Here is a 21,446-nt window from a genome sequence, read left to right as displayed (position 1 = left end):
GCACTGGGATTTGAACTCAAGGGCACTCTACCACTGAGATACATCCCTAGCCCCCTTTTTTTTTTTTTTGAGAGAGAGAGAGAGAGAATTTTTTAATATTTTTTAGTTTTCGGTGGACACAACATCTTTATTTTTTATTTTTATGTGGTACTGAGGATCGAACCCAGCACCGCCACCCCCCACACATGCCAGGAGAGTGCGCTACCGCTTGAGCCATAAACCCAGCCCCCTAGCCCTTTTTATTTTGAGGCAGGGTCCTGCTAAACAGCCCAGGCTTGCCTTGAACTTGTGATCCTCCTGCCTCAACCTCCTGAGTAGCTGAGATTACAGGCATGTGTCACTACACCCATCTATTTTTATTTCATTCTCAAAACGTATCATATACTTCATAACTGTTCCTTTTCTTTGCTCATGACTGAATCTAAGGCTTCGCCACTGGGTTACTCACCTCAGCCCTGCTCCTTTTTTAAACTGATTAAAACTGGGAGTCCTCAGCCCCTATGAGGCTCCACCGCACTTGCTCTGCCTTTGTGTGGCACATTCAAGTATTTATGTATCTTGCAAGTTCTGCTCTCAGTGGTCTCTCTCACCTTATTCTTACATTCTTCTAGGAACAAATCTGAGGATAAAAATCCTACATGTGGGCTAGGGCTGTGGCTCAGCTATAGAGCACTCACTTAGCATGTGCAAGGTCCTAGGTTTGATCTTCAGCACCACATAAAAATAAATAAGTGAAATAAAGGTATTGTGTCCAACTATAACTAAAAAATAAATAAATAATTATTTAAAAAAAAAAAACTAGATGTGAAAATGCTGGGTCAAAGGATATTTACAGCCAGGTGCAATGGTACACACCTGTACTACCAGCTACTACAGAGACTAAGGCAGGAGAAGTACGAGTTTGAGGCCAGCCTCAGTAACTAAGCAACTTAGTAAAACCCTGTCTCAAAATAAAAAATAAAAAGGGCTGGGGTTAAAAAAATCAAATGCCAAATGTATTCTCTGATACGAGGATGCTGATCCATAATGGGGATGGGGTTGGGAGAGCATGGGAGGAAACTTTTAGATAGGGCAAAGGGGAAGAAGGAGAAGGGGGGGGGTAAAAAAGACAGTGGAATGAGATGGACATCATTAACCTAAGTACATATATGAAGACATGAATGGTGTGACTCCACTTTGTGTACAACCAGACTTGAAAAACTGTGCTCTATATGTGTACTATGAATTGAAATGTATTCTGCTGTCCTATATAACAAATTAGAATAAATAAATAATAAAGATTTTAGGGCTGGGGATGTGACTCAAGTGGTAGCTCACTTGCCTAGCATGCATGAGGCACTGGGTTCGATTCTCAGCACCACATAAAAATAAAATAAAGATATTGTGTCCACCTAAACACTAAAAATAAATAAATAAATATTTAAAAAAGATTTTAAAAAAGAGTAAAGCACCTCTGAGTTTAATCAGTACCAAAAAATAAATAAATAAATAGAATTTAAAATTTTTTAAAAGACCTGTGGGGGGGTTGCTTAGTGTTATTCACCCCTGGGTTCAATCAATCCCTAGTATCAAAAACAAAAACAAAGGCTATGTACATTGGAATTGATACTGGCAAAATGCCTTCCAACATATACTCCAACCTAAAGATATGAATGGCATTTTCCTTACTTTCATTAATACTGAGTTATTGTCAAACTCTTTCATCCATAACATGAAAAATGGGGGCTGGGGTTGTAGTTCAGTGGTAGAGCAATTGCCTAGTACATGTAAGGTCCTGGGTCCAATGCTCAGCAACACATAAAAATAAATGGGATAAAAGTATTTAAAAAAAAAAAAAAAACACGAAATGGAAGAAGGAGGCAAGTGGGGCATATTGAAACAACAAATAGCAATTTGCCCTCCTTGTACTGCTTGATTAACGGGTATGGTGGGCAACAGATGTCATAAATTCATCCTGAAAGTGAGATACTTAATAGTTAGACAGCATGAGAACACAAGAAGGGAAGCTTCTGGGTGACTAATGAATCAAAACACAGCACTATTTTTCTAGTCAAACTTGAATACCTCAGAGGAAAACTGCTATCAAGAATGTATGGACTTGCCAGACACAGTGGCACATACTTATAATTCCAGTGACTTGGGAGGCTGAGAAAGAAGGATCACAAGGATCCAGGCTGGGTAACTTAGCAACACTCTGACTCACAATAAAATAAAAAAGACCAGATAGCCAGGCACAGTGACACATACCTGTAATCCCAGATAAGGGGACTGAGGCAGGAAGACTGCAAGTTCAAGACTATCCTCAGCAACTCAGTGAGGCCTTAAGCAACTTAATGGGACCCTGTCTTAAAATAAAAAATAAAAAGGGCTGGGGATGCAGCTCGGAGGTAAAATGCCTCTGGGTATGGCCTGCGGTAGCGCGCTCGCCTAGCCTGCGTACCGCCTGGGTTCGATCCTCAGCACCACATACAAAGAAAGATGTTGTGTCCACCAAAAACTAAAAAACAAATATTGAAAAATTCTCTCTCTCTCTCTCTCTCTCTAAAAAAATATTTTTAAAAAATGCCTCTGGGTTCAATCCCCAGTACCAAAAAAACAAGGGGTGGGGGGGGCTAGAATATAGCTCAGTGGTAGAGCAAGTGCAAGACCTCAGCACAAAAATAAAAGAATTTATGGGCTTTGTCTGGGGATGTAGCTCAAAGTAGGTGCTTCACTAGCATTCATGAGGCCCTGAGTTCTATCCCCTAGTCCCACAATTAATAACAACAATTTATAAGCTAATTATTCCAAATAATAAGGCATTTGTGATTCTTTTTGCAAGGGCCTCACTCACATTTGCTCCTCCACTGAGCTATATCCCCAGCCCTATTTCATTTTTCCACATGGTTTTGCTCAGTTACCCACCTTGGCCTGCAACTTGCAATCAATCCTCTTAGAGTCTAGAGAGTATTTTTACTCTCTAGAGTAAAAGTATTTTATTTTAGGTTCCCAAATCTAATCTTCATACTATAGTTCCACTGGTCTGAAAAACATTAACCATTACTAAATCATATGTCTAAATCTAACTCTGTTGCCTGTCATCCTTTGAATGATAGGCAGGGATGATGATAAGAGGAATGACAGGAGTCACACTCTTCAGGATCTTGGGACACTGGAGAAGGAATAATGTGTCCCATGAGAGTATCTGTACCTGGGCTGGGGTGGTGGCTCAGTGGTAGAGCATTTGCCTGGCATGTGTGAGGCACTGGGTTCAATTCTCGGCACCACATATAAATAAATGAATAAAATAAAGGTCCATCAATGTCTAAGAATATTTAAAAAAAAAAAAAAAAAAAGAGAGTATCTGTACCTAGAACAGATAGCTATGTACCTAAACATATAAGTACTCATCATATCACTTTCACCTCTCATCTTTCTCTCTGATCAGCCTAACTTGTGCACATGAACAATTAACCCAACAGAAACTAGTACCTACAACAGAGTTTGACATTCCTACCACCAAAGCACAAAATATATCAAACTGAACACTTATGATTCAAGCATTTTACATGTAAATTATGCTTCAGTTTAAAAAAATAGTGACATCAATAAAATCAAACATTACTAGGTTATTAGGAGACTCAGTGAAATTTCTTTATTCATGTAAGAGATTTTCAAAGAGTGATAAATGAGAAAACTCAGCCTCTGGCCTAGGATGATTTTGTGTGGGGCCTGTTATCTGCCAGTCACCCAAAAGGGACTCCTGAGGACCATTTCTGCTAGTCGATCATAAATATCATAGAACATCAGAGGAGCCCACACAGAAAACACACCTTAACTACAGCTTTACAAGCTCAATAACAAACCACAATTGTGGCTTTGATCTCTCCAAATTCTGGATAATCATTTATTTTAAAAGATTTTTTTTAGTTGTAGGTGGACACAATATCTTTATTTTATTTTTTTACATGATGCCAGGGATCAAACCCAGTACCTCACACTGCTAGGCAAGTACTCTACCATTGAGCCACAATCATGGCCCTGGATGATCAATTTTTAAAGACAGTGATATAAATCTCTCATATAGAAGAGTAAGCCCTCTCCCCTCACCACGCTATTTGATGCTGGTGGCGTGACACTGAGCAGTTCCTAACATGCCCTGAAGCCTCTCCAGCCCATCTTCCAAAAGGGCCCATGCCTCCCAGGCTCTGGAATTCCTGACATTCTGAAATTTGTTATGTCAGAAAACTTGGATTCAAAACAAGAAAACAAAACCTGGTCTAGAAGCTGGAGGTGTAGCTTAGGGGTAGAATATGTGCAAGGCTCTAGGTTTAATCCTCAGCACCACCAAAAACACAAAAAACCTACCACCTTAGGCTTAAGCTACTGGGTAGGTGGACATACAATGCAAAACTCTGAATGTACCTGGCTTCAAAATTATTTAAAATCAAAGTAAATGACTTTTTATTTATTATTTTTTAGTACCAAGGATTAAACTCAAGGGCGCTTAACCACTGAGTCACATCCCCAGCTTTTTTTTTTTTGGGGGGGGGTGGGGGGAGACAGGGTCTCACTAGGTTGCTTACAGCCTGGCTAAAATGCTGAAGATGGCTTCAAACCTTCGATCCTCCAGCCTCAGCCTCCTGTGCTGCTAGGATTACAGGCATGTGCCATCACACAAAACAAAGACTATAGGAACATGTGTTAAAATCTCCCATCCTATGAGGCAAATCTCTGTATCCAGAACTAGCAGCGAGGCCATGACCACAGCCCACAAAGCCTTCCCCTTATTCACCCAAACCACCTTGCCTAGAGTAGTTATGAGGAAGCTATGCCCTATATGGAGAAGCAAGAAAATCTTCTAAAATCTTTCTAACATGTTAAAAAAAAATCAGCAAAACAAAGGATTGGGGTAATGTAGCTCATGATTTAGTGCTTGCCTAGTAAGTACAAGGATCTGGGTTCCATTCCCAACACTTACAAAGAAAAAGTTTGTAAAATGAAAAATAATAGGACAAAGTTAGAAGCAACCATTTAAATCACTGGGACTAACCTCTCATTTGATAGACGAGGAAATCAAGGCATCCATAGTTCCCCAGATGATGAGCAATCGAGCAGTATGAGAATCCCTCTCCCTAATCTTCCAATAACTTTTTCCAATCAAAACATTAGAAAACAAAAAGGGAAAGAAAGAAAGAGAGGAAAGCTGAAGAGGGGACAAGACAGGGGACAGATAATCCAGGGCAAGAAAGCTGAAAGTTAGGAGAGAGGGGCAATGTGAATCAGGAGGAAGGAAGGGCCTTAAGAAGGGTTCAGTGCTGTGAACCCAACCCTATGAATCAGATCACAGGGGACCATCCAGGTTTCTCCTCTTCTAACACCTGTCACCAGTGCTGAGGAGACTGGTTTGATGAGGATTGGTAGGCCGGCCTCTCCTTAGGCCCCATGGCCCTCCACAAAATTAGTGTTCTAGATACTATCATGAGCAAAGTACATGACAAGAGAAAGACAGCATGCCTAAAGAAAAGACTCAAACCACTTCCGGCCTTACCAAAGGAACTAAACCTGAAGCTGATCCAAGGCTTTGGATCCAGGTGCTAGCTCACAGGAAATACAGAAAAAGCTACCAAGTCTCTCAAGTCCAACGCCCTGGGTTCAATCCCCAGCCCCCCGCCCAAAAAAAAGAAAAAGCTACCAAGAAATACTAACTCTGGGCTGTAGGGAATTCTTCTGACTTGGATTCTCTAGCAGACAATAAGGAAAAAGAACAGAAGAGGAAATTGTAAATTAAAAAGACTTAAAAAAATATACCAGGTTAAGCCATGTGTGGTGGCATGCACCTGTAATGCCAGCAGTTCAGGAGTCTGAGGCAGAAGGATGGCAAGTTGGAGGCCAGTCTCAGCGACTTAGTGATTCTCAACAATTTAGCAAGATCCTATCTCAAAATAAAAAATTAAAAGGTCTAGAGATTTAGCTCAGTGGTAAAGTATCCTAGGTTCTACAGTCAGTCCAAAAAAAAAAAAAGGACGAGTCAGGAAGATTGAAAGTCAAAGCCAGCCTGGATAATTTAGCAAAACACCATCTCAAAATAAAATAAAATAGGCTGGCTGGGATGTATGCAAGAGGCCCTGGATTCAATGCCCAGTACAGCCAAAAAGAAAGAAAAAAAATACTTGATTAAAAAATACCTTAAGGGGCTGGGGATGTGGCTCAAGCGGTAGCGCGCTCGCCTGGCATGCGTGAGGCCCAGGTTCAATCCTCAGCACCACATACAAACAAAGATGTTGTGTCCGCTGATAACTAAAAAATAAATATAAAAAAAAAAATCCTTAAAATGTACGTTGTAAATTACAAGTAATCTTAATCCACTTAGTTATCCATAATTTTTCATGGGTGTGAATTTCTTTTTTCTTTTTTTTGGTACCACAGATTAAACCCAGGGGCATTCAAGCTCTGAGCCACAACCCAACCCCAGCCCCACCACCTTTTTTTTTTTTTTTTAATTTTGAAACAGGGTCAGGGCTGGGGATGTGGCTCAAGCAGTAGCGCGCTCGCCTGGCATGCATGCAACCCGGGTTCAATCCTCGGCACCACATACAAACAAAGATGTTGTGTCAGCCGAAAATTTTTAAAAATAAATATTAAAATTCTCTCTCTCTCTCTCTCTCTCAAAAAAAAAAAAAGAGGAAAAGAAAAAAGAAAAGAAACAGGGTCTCCCTAAATTGCCTAGGGCCTCACTAAATTGCTGAAGCTGGCTTTGAACTTGCAATCCTCCTGAGCAGCTGGCATTACAGGCGTGCACTACCACACCCAGCATGATGATTGTGAATTTCTATGCTTAGATACACACAGAACACATTAGGACACAGATTATACCAGCAGACTAGAATGGACATCACTATATACACCACTGGGTGTTTTGCTTTCTCCACCCCACATGTGAAGCTAATAAACCCACCAAAGTCAATAATCTCCTCACAATAATAAGGAATCTGGATTGTAGTACCTATGGTAAAAATAGACTTACTTCCACACAGAGATTAATTCTGTTTCTACTGGGAACCTACTCAGCTCCAATACAATGGACTTCTCTCCCCTGCCAGTTTGGTTCTGCCCCACCTCTCCTATCAGAGGAGTTAGAGAGGGCATTTAGAGCTTATTATTAGTCCCTCTCCAGTGATATATATGATTCTTTTATCTGATAAAAATCAATAAGTTCTACCCTCCCAGGCACAAAAGTCAAGAGATTAAATGTCTCCCACTATCTGGAATTCATCTGGAGTCTTCACAGTGAAACCAGATCCCAGTTCCTCCTAACATGAATTCAGAAAATATGGTACCTTCATCACCTAGAGGCTAAAATCTAATTTTTTTTTTGAATTTTTAATATTTATTTTTTAGTTCTTGGCGGACACAACATGTTTGTTGGTATGTGGTGCTGAGGATCGAACCCAGGCAGCGCGCATGCCAGGTGAGTGCGTTACCGCTTGAGCCACATCTCCAGCCCTCTAAAATCTAATTTTTATCCTTTAGAACAACAATTCTCTACTCAGAAGTTAGACACTGGTGTCTGTATCCTTGTCCTCCTTACACCCTGAGGCTCACAAAAATGCTCTGCGCTGAATTTGTCCCTCAAAGAGTCAGGAAGCTCCAAATAGTTCAGGTTTCAAGTTTCTAAGGAAAATGCTGACTATGTGGAGTAAGGTTCACACCTTCCATACTAAATTTAACCCATTGCTGAGTATAGTGGTGCCCATCTGTAATCCCAGCAACTCAGGAGGTTGAGGTGACAGAAGGATCTTAAGTTTGAGGTCAGTCTCAACAACTTGGTGAGGCCCTAAGCAACTTAGTAAGAATCTGTCTCAAAATAAAAAATAAAAGGGCTGGGTATATAGTGTAAAGCACCCTGGGTTAAATCCCAATACCAAAAAAAAATTTTGAATGAGGGGTTGGGAGCAATAAAGTGCTCACCTGCTCACCAACACTTTATCTGGCTGAGGCCCTAGATTCAATACTACCCAGCGGCAGCACAAGGGGGGGGGGGGGAGACACTACAAAAATCAGAAAGCAAACAAATTACAAGTATCATCCTCCAGAACACTCCTACACAACAGGGCAGCATATTAAGAAGCAACAACTTGCTGGTCTCCCATTTCCTCACCCAGTGACCAAAGCAGACCGGACAGAGAGACCACAGCACAGAACTGACACTGAAATCACAATGGGCCCCATTCTCCCTAGAAGCCCATAGCAGGATGGAAGAAGGGAGGCCAGGACATTCCTCCGCCTCCTCACACAGAGAGAAAGGGCACAGGCAGCCTGGGGCATATGACGCCTACACAGGAAGAAAGTTATCATCTTTTCCAAATGTTAGAACCAAAAGGAGACCCCGCCTCCCCCACCCAAAATAGAAGGGTGACCTAAGGTGCATCTGATTGAATCAGGTAGCTTAGATGGCAAACACAGGAGATTCCTCTCATCAACAATATCCAACTAGAAGAGAAAAAAAATCTCAGGGCTTTGAAAAGTCAGGGAACTCTCTACAGGACCTGTCAGCTCAAGGCTGGCACTGCAAGCAAAAGAATCAACTTCTGCTAAGGATTTTTTCCCTACACCAAGGACTCCAGTCACTTTCTAAACCACTTTTTTGAAACCAAATATTTTCAGACTGGTAAACTCAGTGTTTTAGGTATATATTACTGAACCTTCCAAGAAAATATTCAGATGCGGTGGTGGAAGTAAGCAGAAGCAAATCTAGTAGCACAAACCCAGAGCAGCAAAGAGTGAAACGGGAATCCTACTGTTATCTATTTATGACTTTAATGAAATCTATTTTTAGATCTTTAATAAAGAGTTGCTGTTCTAGTCTCCTCCTACTAAATTTCTCCAGTCAACTCAATCTTTCCAATATTGTTTAAAAGTCTAAAAATATAAAGGATACTTTTCAGTTAGGCATGGTGGCACAAGTGTATAATCCCAGTTATTCAGGAAGCTGAGACAGGAGGATCTCAAGTTCAAGGCCAGCCTCAGCAACTTAGTAAGAGAATCAAAGAGCTTTCTTTTTTTCTTTTTTACTTTTTACTTTTTTTTTTTTTTTTTTTTACTTTGTCTCAAAGTGAAAAATAGAAAGGGCTAGAGACATACTTCAGTGCGAGAACATCCTGGGTTCAATTCCCAGTACTATCCAAACACACACACACACACACACACACACACACGTGTATATTAAAAAATATATATATATCATACCTCGAGTCCTTATTTTTCCCTAGACCCAGAGTCTACCCTATTCAACAGCCATTCAGCAAATTACTCCACTATAAAAAAACTGCAGGGGCTGGGGCTGTAGCTCAGTGTCGGAGCACTTGCCTGGCATGCATGAGGCACTGGGTTCAACCCTCAGCACCACATAAAAATAAACAAATAAAATAAAAGCATTGTGTCCATCTACAACTACCAAAAAAAAAAAAAAAAGGCCATCACCAGATGTAGCCACTAGACCTGGGACAATAACCAAAATGAAGTTATTTAAAAAAAAAAAAATTGCAGTAAACAAGTCTGCCTGAGGTCAGGGTGGATCTGAGTGCAAAGACAATCTACCATCCCAAGAAGTAGTAGGCACAGGACATTTATAGTAATAAGATTAATGTCTTATGGAAATATTCCATAGTGAAATCAAGGCCCCAAAAATGGATGGTGTCCCAGGATCTGATTAATATCCAAATAAAAAGGAAATGCTATTTAGAATTCCATCATTGGCTACAGCATTTTTCTTGGCAAAAACTGGATTGAGAGGGGCTGGGGCTGTGGCTCAGTGGTACTGCACTTGCCTGGCATGTGTGAGACTCGGGGTTCAATTCTCAGTACCACGTATAAATACATAAATAAAATAAAGGTCTATCAACAACAACAACAAAAAAAAAAAACTGGCTAGAGAATCAACCCAGACCTGAAAAACAGTAGAACTAATTAAGAAAGGTATTTATGACAACCAAGACAGAACTGGTTCATTTCTGCCCTAGATAACCTTGGAATCTTAAGCAATCACCTATCAACCTCTGGGATGCCTGGAGGTGGAAGACACTTCCTGCACAGTGAAGAGGCAAAAACAGAGATAACCAGAATACTTGCAAAATCAAACAAGAAGAATGTTTTCAAATTCCATTATTCAGTTTCAATGCATATGTATCAATTAGTACAAAGAATTCTGTAAAAGGAATTTTCCACACTTCATATACAAAAACAACTTCCATAGAAATGAAAAGCAGGGCTGGGGATGTGGCTCAAGCGGTAGCGCGATTGCCTGGCATGCGTGCGGCCCTGGTTCGATCCTCAGTACCACATACCAACAATCAAAGATGTTGTGTCCGCCGAGAACTAAAAAATAAATATTAAAAAAAAAATTCTCTCTCTCTCTCTCTCCTCTCTCACTCTCTCGTTAAAAAAAAAAAAAAAAAAAAGAAATGAAAAGCAAATACCAAAATATGGAACCAAGCTGGGCACTGGCTACTGCTTCCCTGAATATAATAGATCCTTCCAGTGTTTCACTTGTCCTTGAGCTCTCCTTCAACTGGTACACTCCCCTAAAGGCCGTGACTGCCTCAAGAAGAATGGATCTGTGCACATGTCCCCAAAGGCAGGCAACACTGAGACTCAGTCTCTATGTGACTATAAAAATAAAAAATCAGAGGGCACAGTGGCATATACCTGTAATCCCAGCAGCTCAGGAGGCTGAGGTAGGAGGATCACAAGTTCAAAGACAGCCTCAGCATAAGCGAGGCACTTCGAAAGTCAGTGAGACCCTGTTTCTAAATAAAATAAAAAATAGGGCTACAGATGTGGCTCAGTAGTTGAGTATCCCAAGTTCAATCCCTGATAACCCCCTCCCAAAAAAAGAAATTAAAAAATCATACCCCTTTAGGAAGGAGAATTGGAAGTTAAAGGGATGGGTGGAAGAAAAAATTTTTTTCTTGTATAATCCTTCTGTACCTTTTAAGTTTGTACCATGTGTTGTATTTCCTATTTTTTTCCTAAATATTTATTTTTTAGTTATACTTAGACACATAATATCTTTATTTCATTTTTATTGTGGTGCTGAGGATTGAATCCAGTGCTAGGTGAGTACTATACCACTGAGCCACAACCCCAGCCCCGTATTTCCTATTTATTAAAATAAAAAATCGGGGCTGGGATTATGGCTCAGCGGTGGAATGCTTGTCTTGCGCATGTGGGGCACTGGGTTCAATCCTCAGCACCACATCAAAAAGGTGAATCCATAAATAAAGGTATTTGTCCATCTACAACCTAAAAAACATTTAAAAAGAAAGAAAGAAAGAAAGAAAAGAAAAAGTCTGGCTGGATATGGTGGTACACTCCTGAAATCCCAGCAACTCAGGAGGCTAAAGCAGGAGGACTGCAAGTTCAAGGCCAGCCTCAGCAACTTAGTGAGGCCCTAAGCAACTGAGACCCTGTCTCAAAATTACCCTATGTGCACATATGATTATACAACTGGTATGATTCTACATGATGTCCAACCAGAAGAATGAGAAGTTATACTTCATTTATGTATCATATGTCAAAAAAATGTATTTCTATTGTCATGTATAACTAATTAGAACAAATAAAAGAAAATTCAAATTTCATAAGAAATAAAATCTCAAAAGTTTGTAAAAAAAAATATATACACACACACACATATATATATATATATATTTTTTTTTTTTTTTTTTAAGGGAGAGGCGGCTGCATATGTAGGTCAGTGATTAAATACCTTTGAGTTCAATCCTCAGCACAAAAGTAAAAAATAAGTCTGGGAATGTAGCTCTATATATACATATTATTTAACAGAGTTTTCTCCCCACTATTACTGTTTTAAATGTCTGTGACTGGGCTGGGGATGTGGCTTAAGCGGTAGCGCGCTCGCCTGGCATGCGTGCGGCCCGGGTTCGATCCTCAGCACCACATACCAACAAAGATGTTGTGTCCGCCGAGAACTAAAAAATAAATATTAAAAAAAAAAATTCTAAAAAAAAAAATGTCTGTGACTAATCATTTTGCCAAGTACATGATTATCCATCATGTTTTGCAGAAATATCTTTTTTTTTTTTTTCCAAATATCTTACCTCACCTCCCAGTGCTAGGCAGCTTTAAAAACTTTATCTTCCTGGAGAGCAGAGGCCCTGCAGGAAAAGAAGGAAGCAATATTGGTGAATGCCCACAACCAAAACAGAATTACACCACTGAACACCACCAAAAGAAGAAGGAAATGTTACTTCAGTGTTCTGACTATACCAATTAATCACACTTCTTTGTCAAAGGTCATAATTCTAAGAAAAATGTTTTCTGAACAATCCTTTCAAGACTAAAAATTATGAAGTTTCAAAGATATAAATTAATTCCTGTTTTATCCCAATAACTTGGGATTGAACCCAGGAAAGCTATATAACAGAGCTACATATGAGACAAAGTTGCCAAGGCTAACCTTAACTGTGATTACAGTGTGCTATGCCAATGTTTTATTTATTTATTTATTTTCCCCCCTCAATTCTTTTTTTTTTAATTTATTTATTTACCAATGTGTTTTAAACAATGTTATTTTTCCATTATTTTTCTTTCTTTTTTTTTTTTTTTTTGAGACAGAGTGTTGTTTATGTTGCCCAAGTTCATCTTAAACTTGTGAGCTCAAGTGAGTCTATCCACTTTCCATCCTTAGTGCTGGAACTACTAGACAGTGATATTTTAAAAAACAACTAGCTTTCAAGCCGAGCATGGGTACAGCTGCTTGAAAGGCTGAGGCAGTAGGATCTCAAGTTCAAACTCAGTCTCAGCAACTTAACAAGGCCCTAAACAACTTAGCAGGATCCTATCTCAAAAAACATAAAAAGGGTTGGGGATGTGACTCAGTGGTAGAGTGCTTGCCTAACATTCATGAAATCCTGGGTTTGATCATCAGTACAAAAAAAAAAAAAAAAAAGCTTTCAATCGCCAAAACAATTAGCTTAAGAAGTTGTAACCTAACCAGGCTCAATGGTGCACACCTATAATCACAGTCACTTAGGAAGCTGAGGCAGGAGGGTCACAAATTCAAGGCCATCCTGGGCAACTTAACAAGATATTGTCACAAAAATAAACAGAGCAGATGCCTGGCATGCACTATCAGCAACCCAGGAGGCTCAGGCAGGAGAATTCTAAATTGAAGGTCAGTATCAGCAAATTAATGAGGCTCTGTCTCAAAAAACTTTTTTAAAAAGGGCTAGGAATGTGGCTCAGTAGTTAAGTGCCCCTGGGTTTAACCTGCTAGTGCTAAAAAATAAAAAAAAGTGTTGGGGATATAGTTCTTTGGCATTAAACCCTTAAATTTAATCTCTGTACAAAAAAAAAAAAAGGTATAATTGAGAAACAACCTCAACACTATTATATGACACGTAATATAAAGATATTCAGTTCTTCCTCCAGGTGCAGTGGCACATACCTGTAATTCCAGCAACTCAGGAGGCCAAGGCAGGAGGACTGCAATTTCAAGGCCAGCCTGGACAACTTAGTGAGACCCTGCATCAAAATAAAAAATAAAAAGGGCTGGGGATATAGCTCAGTGGTAGAGCACCTCTGAGTTTAATCCCCAGTACAGCCAAAATGAGTGTGTGTGAGAGAGAGAGAGAAAGAGAGAGAGAAAGAGAGAGAGAGAGAGAGAGAGAGAGAGAGAGAGAGAGTGTGTATTCAACATACTACTAAAGCTTCATCCAAATTTTATCTCGTTTTATCCAAATTTTATTACAGATTGGCTTCACTAACTTTGCCATCCTCAATTTATGATCCTGTAAGAAAATCCTTCACTATCAAACCAAAGAAATAGAAAAACAGGAAAGCCTTTTCATTAAAGCTAAATTAAGCCTTCTGGCTGGTATAATTTTGTAAACTACTCTAAGTCCCTATTTATAGAAATTTCTATTTGAGCAGTATTACTGACTAATGATCAGAGTGAAGAGAGATGATCAAGAGGCAAAGCAAGTTATGTGACTCTAAGAAAAACTGCCTTAATGCCCAAAGGTATGAACAAAGACCTATTGTGAAATGACCAGATAAATCATTAATTTATTCACCACCACCTTATTCCAGGCCTGCAATGTCAATGAGGGAAAGGCAAAAGAAGGGGGATTAAGAAGCAAAGCCACAACAATCACAATGGCGCACACCTGTAATTCCAGCTATCCAGGAGGCTGAAGCAGGAGGACCACAGCTTGAGGCCACCCTCAGCAACTTAGTGAAACCATGTCTCAAAATAAAAAATAAAAATAAATAAAATAAAACAAAAAAGGCTGGGAATGATATAACTCAGTGGTACAGCGCATGTGGGTTCAATCCCCAGTACCAAAAAAAAAAAAAAAAAAAACTACAAAAGCATAACAAATAGAAAGGCATATATATACTATTTTTTTTTATTTTTTAATATTTATTTTTTAGTTCTCGGTAGACACAACATCTTTGTATGTGGTGCTGAGGATCGAACCCGGGTCCCTTCTGTGCTAAGCGAGCGCTCCACCACTAAACCACAATCCCAGCCCCTAGATATGCTATTTAAATGAAAGGAGAAAACTTATTCCTGAAAAAAAGGGAAAAAGACTTGAAGGTGCATATGGAAAAACATAGTATTAATTAATTACCACTTTTGAGTTCCTTTGAAATTCAATATTCTCTTTTCAGTCCTCATCTGGGTCCTAATGTTCATACCATTTTTAATTTTCTGTGACACTCTGAAGGCTGTAGCCTGAAAGCAGTCACAGTCTGCAACTGCTCAAGTCTAAATGGCACATAAGGGAATCTGGATGTTTAATCAAACTTCGCACCATTATTTAAATGAGCATAAGATGATGACAGATATCTTAAAGAATAGGGGTAGAGGCCGGGCACTATGGCGCACACCTGTAATCCCAGCAGTTCCAGAGGCTGAGACAGGAGGATCATGAGTTCAAAGCTAGCCTCAGCAAAAAGCGAGGTGCTAAGCAACTCAGTGAGACCCTGTCTCTAAATAAAATACAAATTAGGGCTGGGGATGTGGCTCAATGGTCTAGTGCCTCTGAGTTCAATCCCTGGTAAGCCCCCAAAAAAGAATAAGGATAGGCACACACCTGTAATCCCAGCAGCTCAGGAGACTGAGGCAGAAGGATCACAAATTCAAGGCCAGGCTCAGCAACTTATTGAGGTCCTAAGCAACTGAGCAAGACCTAGTCTCAAAACAAAAAGGGCTGGGGATGTGGCTCAGTGGTTAAATGCCCCTGGGCTCAATCCCCAGAATTTAAAAAAAAAAAAAAAAAAAGGCTATGGGGGACTTGGAGTGTAGCTCAGTGGTAGAACACTAGTATACATGAGGCCCTGGGTTCAATCCCTAGCACTACAAAAGGATAGCCTATCTTCCCTGCCAGACTCAAGCACTCCTCTCTTCTCTTCATGCAATCTAGTGGGCCCCTCTTATTCTAAGTCACTCAAGTTCTCACCAGCACATAGCTGATGTTGTCACACATCCTTCTCTTCTGTCATCTCCTGCCCTTCCACTCACTAGTAGGTCCCCTGAAATCTACATGACTCACTGTCTTAAATCTCTTTATCTCCACCTCACTGCTGACCACTGTCCTTGTACAGATCCACTATCTCCTCAATGGACCACAACAGTGACCAATTAGCCTCCATTTCAGTCCAGCCTCTGCACTTACACTGGAGACTAACATTTTTAAAACCAGTAGATCCCACCACAGCTGTGCTCTAAGACCTTCAAAACTGCTCATTCCTGCATAACTGTAATTTCCAGCCTTCCAGAATACCCAACAAAGGTGCCCAGTCCTCTCTCCCACAACACTTTCTTCTGCTAACCTCTTTTCTACCACAAAGTTCTGACCTCCTTGCCACTGCTCCTTCACCAATCAAACCAATACCCTTCCTAAAGGTCTAACTTTAGGAAGTCCTCCCCTAAAGTATGCCCACACATTCCATCATAGAACCCAAGCTACTTGGCTTCCTTCAACATAGTCCTAAGAACAACCAGAATGTGGCCCAAGACTCTGCCAAGCCCTGGTTTCTGAGAATGGTCCCTCACAAATGTTCCCCCAAGTCTACCACATGGGTTCCCTTATCACATTTCCTACATCACCCTGTCTTATACCTACCACTAGATACCTACACTTGATTCTTCATCAGAGATGACCCAACCAAGGGCATCATTACCAATATGATGCAATACAAATGCAGATGGGTATAGACAGCTAAATGTTCCACCTGGGTTGAAATCCTGACTGCCACACAATACCTGTATGATCTTGGGTATATTATTTGTTGTATGTCTCATTTTCCTCAGTCAGTATAAAGGTTTCTCATAAGCATCAGAATGTGCACTGAAGGCCCTCAATTGCAACTTAATATTAAGTCCATCACATCTAGAGAGCTGAGACACCACAACTGTGAGGTAAAAAACATCTGCCTCAGCCAGTGATGCACACCTGTAATTCCAGAGGCTCAGGAGCCTGAGGAAGGAGGATCCAGAGTTCAAAGCCAGCTTTAGCTATGGTGAGGGGCTAAGTAACCCAAGTCCCTGACTCGAAATAAAAAATGAAAAATAGGGCTGAGGGCTGGGGATGTGGCTCAAGCGGTAGCGCGCCATGCCTGGCATGCGTGCGGCCAGGGTTCGATCCTCAGCACCACATACCAACAAAGATGTTGTGTCCGCCGAGAACTAAAAAATAAATATTAAAAATTCTCTCTCTCTCTCTCTCTCTCTCTCTCTCTCTCTCTCTCTCTCTCTCTCCCCTCTCTCACTCTCTCTTTAAAAAAAAAAAAAAAAGAAAAAGAAAAATAGGGCTGAGGATGTGGCTCAGTGGTCAAGTGCCCCTGAATTCAATCCCCCCCAAAAAATCTGTTTCAACAAGGGTGAACATCTTACAGAGGTTAAGACACCTGCTGTGCCTCATAGAAAATACAATGTCCTAGGTACAAGTAGGAGGTAAGGTGTTTGGGGTTTATTTTATTTATTTATTTATTTATTTATTTATTGAGAGAGAGAGAGAGAATTTTTTTTTATTTATTTATTTTTTTGTTTTTTGTTTTTTGTTTTCGGTGGACACAACTTTGTATGTGGTGCTGAGGATCGAACCCGGGCCGCACGCATGCCAGGCGAGTGCACTACCGCTTGAGCCACATCCCCAGCCCTGGGTTTTGTTTTCTGATACTGGGGACTGAACACAGGGGCACTTTACCCCTAGTTACATCCCCAGACTTTTTTTATTTTTTTGAGACACTCTCTCTAAATTGCTGAGGCTGGCCTCGAACTAGTGATCCTCCTGCCTCAGCCTTCCCAGACACTGGGATTATGAGAACTGGGATTACAGGCGTATGCCACCACACGTGGCGGGAGGGAAGTTTTTTAACAATGAAATGTTAAATCCTATGTAACAACTCCATTCTAAGTACCCCACCAAGGGCCCCTCCAAACCCAACTATTCTCAGTGCTTAACAGAAACCAGCAGTTTGTGAGTCACCACATCCAGAAGTAAAGAGCTGTTCTTGTTTTTTGGTGCTGTGTTTGAACCTAAAGACCTCCCACATGCTGGGCAAGCACTATGCCACTGAGCTATGCCCCCAGTCTTGAAAAGTAGTTTTAAAGGGCTGGTGTTGTGGCTCAGTGGTAGAGTGCTCACCTAGCATGCACGAGGCACTGGGTTCGATCTCAGCACCACATATATGCAAAATGAAAATATTGTGTCCACCTAAAACTTAAGAATAAATATTAAAAAAAAAAAAAAGAAAGAAAAGTAGTTTAAATCGCTTGGTCATGCTTAGACTTCCTGCCCATACATTCCTGAATGCAGCCTCCTCCCTCAGCCTACCTTTTCAGCCTCTGTTCTTAAATGGCTCCTCCCCACTCCTCTCTCTTCTGTTGGATGACTTTAATGCCAGAGGTCCTGACCTCCTCCCTGCCACTCCTTAAGTGGCCACCAGCAATATCTTTCTAAACACTGATCTGGATTATGCCACTTCACTGATTAAAAGGTTACCGCATCCTGAGTATGAAGTTGGAACTCCTAAACAAGGAGGGCCCAGAGCTCACACCTGTCAAGCTGGAAGACTCCCAGGCACTATTTTAGGTGCCTATATACATGTGGTTCCCAGTGTCCAGACCCTGATGTCCCCCACTAATTCTTGCAGGCCCTGAAGGCCACAGCTCAGGAATTCCCTCTCTCTTCAGGCTATCAAGTAAGCATATTTTGTGATCAGTCACTTTTTTTTTGGTACTGGAGATTGAACCTAAGTCACTTCACCAACGGGCCACATCCCAGCCCTTTTTATTTTTTATTTTGAAATAGGGTCTCACTAAATTGCCTCATTAAGTTGCTGAGGCTGGCCTTGAAGTTGTGATGCTCCTGCCTCAGCCTCCCAAGCTACTGGTATTACAGGAGTGCTGGATAGTCATTGTGAACCACGGGTACTCTGATTCCCACTGCTCCCCAAACTGAGTTCCTTGAAGGCAGAACCAGACACTTTTATGTGGGTGCCCAGGATCTACCATAGAATCTGGCAAGTAGTAAAGCCAAATATTTGCTAAATGAATGAAAGCATTTTGACAAATCAGTTTTTTAAAAGAGTTAGGACTTGCCCTATGCTCATCAACAGAGGCACGTATTAACACAAGCTTTAATGTTCCAATCACGTGTTTTTTATCTATATAGCACTGCTCACTCCTATCTTTACACAGTATCCCACAGGAAGCTCACACACTATATACACCTAAGGTCCCACGGAAATCTTATTCCTCCAAGAAACACTTTATCAGACTACTGTGAAGTATGCATGCTACCAGACTTCCTTGGCTTCCAGGCCAAAAAAAAAAAAAAAAAATTCAATCCTCCATATTCAAAGTATGGATTTTTATGCCTCCAAATGTATTAAGGTCGAATTCTTTTTTAGAACCGGAACATTCCAAAATTATCATGTCTCTGAATACTAAGCATAGCACAACCTGATAAAATTATAATACCCCATCTACACCAGACTTTCCAAAACACCTGGAAGCACATCCAACTCTTTATCTGGATTTATGTCCTATAAACACCAACCTCACTTCAAGGAATCTGGCTTCCATGCCAGGAACGACTTATTTAGGGAAACAGCAGGCCAGAGGCTCAAGTTAAAACCCTAGGCTATAAAGGTACTGGCTCAAACTCTAACCAGACCAGTCAAAATTCATCTTCACCATTAAAACCAATCCTGCAGTAACTCAATTTACAAATCTAAAACCATCTTAAGGTGAAGAGATCAAAAGTTGCATTTTTTTCTTTTTCTTTTTTTTTTTTTTTTTGAAACTGGGGTCGGAAAAAAGTTGCATTTATAATTAGCAGTTTTGTTTGTAAGAGAAACTAACTTGGAAAAAAAAAAGAGAGAAACTAACTTGGGATTCATGGCAAAAGGATTCTGAGACAGCATTTCCTCTGGGGACATCTCCCAAATATACTATCCAGTGAACCTAGTCTTTCAAATACCAAGTGAAAAGATAGAAAGTAGGATTTCAAAACAACTCAACCGAGTGGGAGGGACCCCCAAGGCTCTGAGCACCTCTTAATGAGAGGCGGGGGCGGCACCCTTCCCAGCTCAACGCCCCAGTCCTTGGTCTGCAACCCCCACTGGAACCCCGGAGGCCACCCGCAGGCCGCACAAACCAGCGGCAAAAGCGAAGGCCCAGTGTTCCCAGGAGCGCGGGCCGAGCTAAGGCCTGGCCAATCACCACTGCGCGATACGAAGGCCTCGCCGCCGAATGCTTCAAGCCCTTGCCAGCAGGACCGGGAACAGAGGGGCGGCTTCAACCACGCAGCGCCACCTCCTCACCCGCAAGGACGTCCGTAGCTGTGTCTCCGCCCCAGTCCGAAATCGAGCAGCAGCAGGTGTTCCACGGAAGGCTTGCTCAGCGGCAGCAGGGATGGGGGCCGAAAAGCCCGGCACGGTGGCGAGGACCCGCGGTGCACTCACCAAGCGGAGGCAAGAGGGCGGAGGCAGGTGTTCGCTCCGACTAGCCCCAAGACGCCACCGTCGCCGCTCCCCAGGGAGTCAGCACCAAGCTGCCGCCGCTGCCGCCCCCGAACCCAAGGAGCGCGAGAACCGCGCCGCAGCCTCCGCGCGAGCACGTACCGGGCCGTGAGAGGGCGCCGAGCGCAAGGGCGGGGCGCGCGGCCGGAGCCTAGCAACCGCCTGACACGCGAGAGCCGCAGCCAATGGGCGGCCAGTTCCGCGCGGCGCGGAGTGGCCGTCTGCGCGCCGCCCGCTTCTGCCAGCGTCGGCCGCCCCGCAGCGCGCCGCACCCGTGCTCAGGCCCCGCCCCCGCCGTGCCTCTCTATTCATTGGCCCGCCACGCCCCCACCCAAGAAGCCACACCTAGCCATGGAAGCCCCTCCCCCGAGGCCTGCCAGGTCAGTCTTAGGACACGCCCTGCCATTCCGGGTGGCCTGGATCCCTCCGAAGTGGGAATGGGGGAAGGGCACCCTACCCCACCTCAGGATTTGGGGCCTTAAAGATTAATGGAAGGGAGCAGGGATGCTGGAGACGGCTGGGAATGAAGCTTAATGGTAAAGCGCTTGTCTAGCTTTCAGGAGGCCATGGATTCCTTCTCTAAGCACCGCAAAAAATTAAAGACTAGCCCAGAATGGTCAGAGCCGCGAACTAGCCCAGCCACAACTGGCCACCCTCGACTGCCTTCGGCACTCCTAAATTCCCTCGAAGGAAAATAAAGAGGTATTTCTAGGCCATGGAAACACTCAGAAAGTGCCTTCCAAATTGCGAAGGATAAAGACTTGTTGCTGCGCCTTTACACTGATAGGGAAACTGAGACCAAGGTCTGGAAGCTAGCCCACCTGCTAGCTCTATATGCACAACAGACCTAAACCTTGTCCCTTCTTTCTGCCTGGAACTCTAGAGTCCAATTCCTCCTCAGGCGCCTGAAATAGCTCTAATCTGCTGGCAAGGGTCACTCATTCCCTGTGGCCTGCATTCTTTGGATGGGGAAGAGGGGAGAGGCGGGTAGTTACTGCTATGGTCTGTCTTCCCTTCGAGGGGAAAGTCCTAAAGTAGCTCTTTATACACCTAAGTTTCCACGAAAATCTTATTCCTCCAAGAGGAGAGAGGCCGGTGGTTACCTTCTGGCCTTCGATATCACAGGCCTGGACTTGACAGTTATTTAATCTGACAAGTGGATGGGTTTGGTAATAGGAACTGTGGTGGACTCTTTTCTCTGCCCATCCCCCACAATACTGCCCTGAAGGGGACCATTCTTTCCGTGGCCTGTGTCCAGGCTGGAATTCCAGGCCCACACTCTTCTCAGCAAGCAAATTCTGAACACAGAACTGGTGGCTGCCTGCCTGGGGTTCCTCCCTGAATCCCAGACAGCTCTGGCGCTCCCTTTCTTCCTTTTCTCAAGAGTGTCTGAAAGAAGCAAATTC

General features: G+C 42.2%; 2 protein-coding genes across 11 annotated transcripts in view; one reads left to right on the top strand and one right to left on the bottom strand.

Annotated features, from left to right (window-relative positions):
• The window catches only part of Dag1 (dystroglycan 1), a 71,750-nt gene extending 51,586 nt beyond the window's left edge, over positions 1-20,164 (bottom strand). For 3 of the 10 annotated variants that reach the window (XM_078043182.1, XM_078043183.1, XM_078043181.1), the window contains exons 1-4: positions 19,843-19,977; positions 13,451-13,527; positions 12,102-12,158; positions 6,168-6,279 (exon numbers count right to left, since the gene is read on the bottom strand). The gene's annotated coding sequence lies outside the window, so the exon portion shown is untranslated. The other 7 variants (XM_078043185.1, XM_005326921.3, XM_078043184.1 and 4 more) reach the window with 6 other exon arrangements.
• Positions 1,925-20,762, top strand: LOC144375682 (uncharacterized). Its single transcript, XM_078041126.1, has 3 exons — positions 1,925-1,960; positions 19,861-20,420; positions 20,594-20,762. The coding sequence occupies exons 1-3, from the start codon at positions 1,925-1,927 to the stop codon at positions 20,736-20,738; spliced, it is 741 nt and encodes a 246-aa protein (XP_077897252.1). The 3' UTR covers positions 20,739-20,762.
• Positions 20,763-21,446: the final 684 nt, after the last annotated feature.

Source organism: Ictidomys tridecemlineatus, chromosome 3 (genome assembly GCF_052094955.1).
Source record: "Ictidomys tridecemlineatus isolate mIctTri1 chromosome 3, mIctTri1.hap1, whole genome shotgun sequence".
NCBI classification, from domain to species: Eukaryota; Metazoa; Chordata; class Mammalia; order Rodentia; family Sciuridae; genus Ictidomys; species Ictidomys tridecemlineatus.
Note: the sequence above shows the minus strand (reverse complement) of the source record. Positions and strands in the feature narration are given on the sequence as shown.

What these genes read in the sequence shown, in the direction of transcription:
- LOC144375682 (XM_078041126.1), top strand. Translation starts at nt 1,925, where the DNA reads ATGGTGGGCAACAGATGTCATAAATTCATCCTGAAA. An exon ending in GTCATAAATTCATCCTGAAA is followed by an intron (nt 1,961 to 19,860) that starts GTGAGATACTTA and finishes GGACGTCCGTAG; the next exon opens with CTGTGTCTCCGCCCCAGTCC. An exon ending in CCTCCCCCGAGGCCTGCCAG is followed by an intron (nt 20,421 to 20,593) that starts GTCAGTCTTAGG and finishes GCGCTTGTCTAG; the next exon opens with CTTTCAGGAGGCCATGGATT.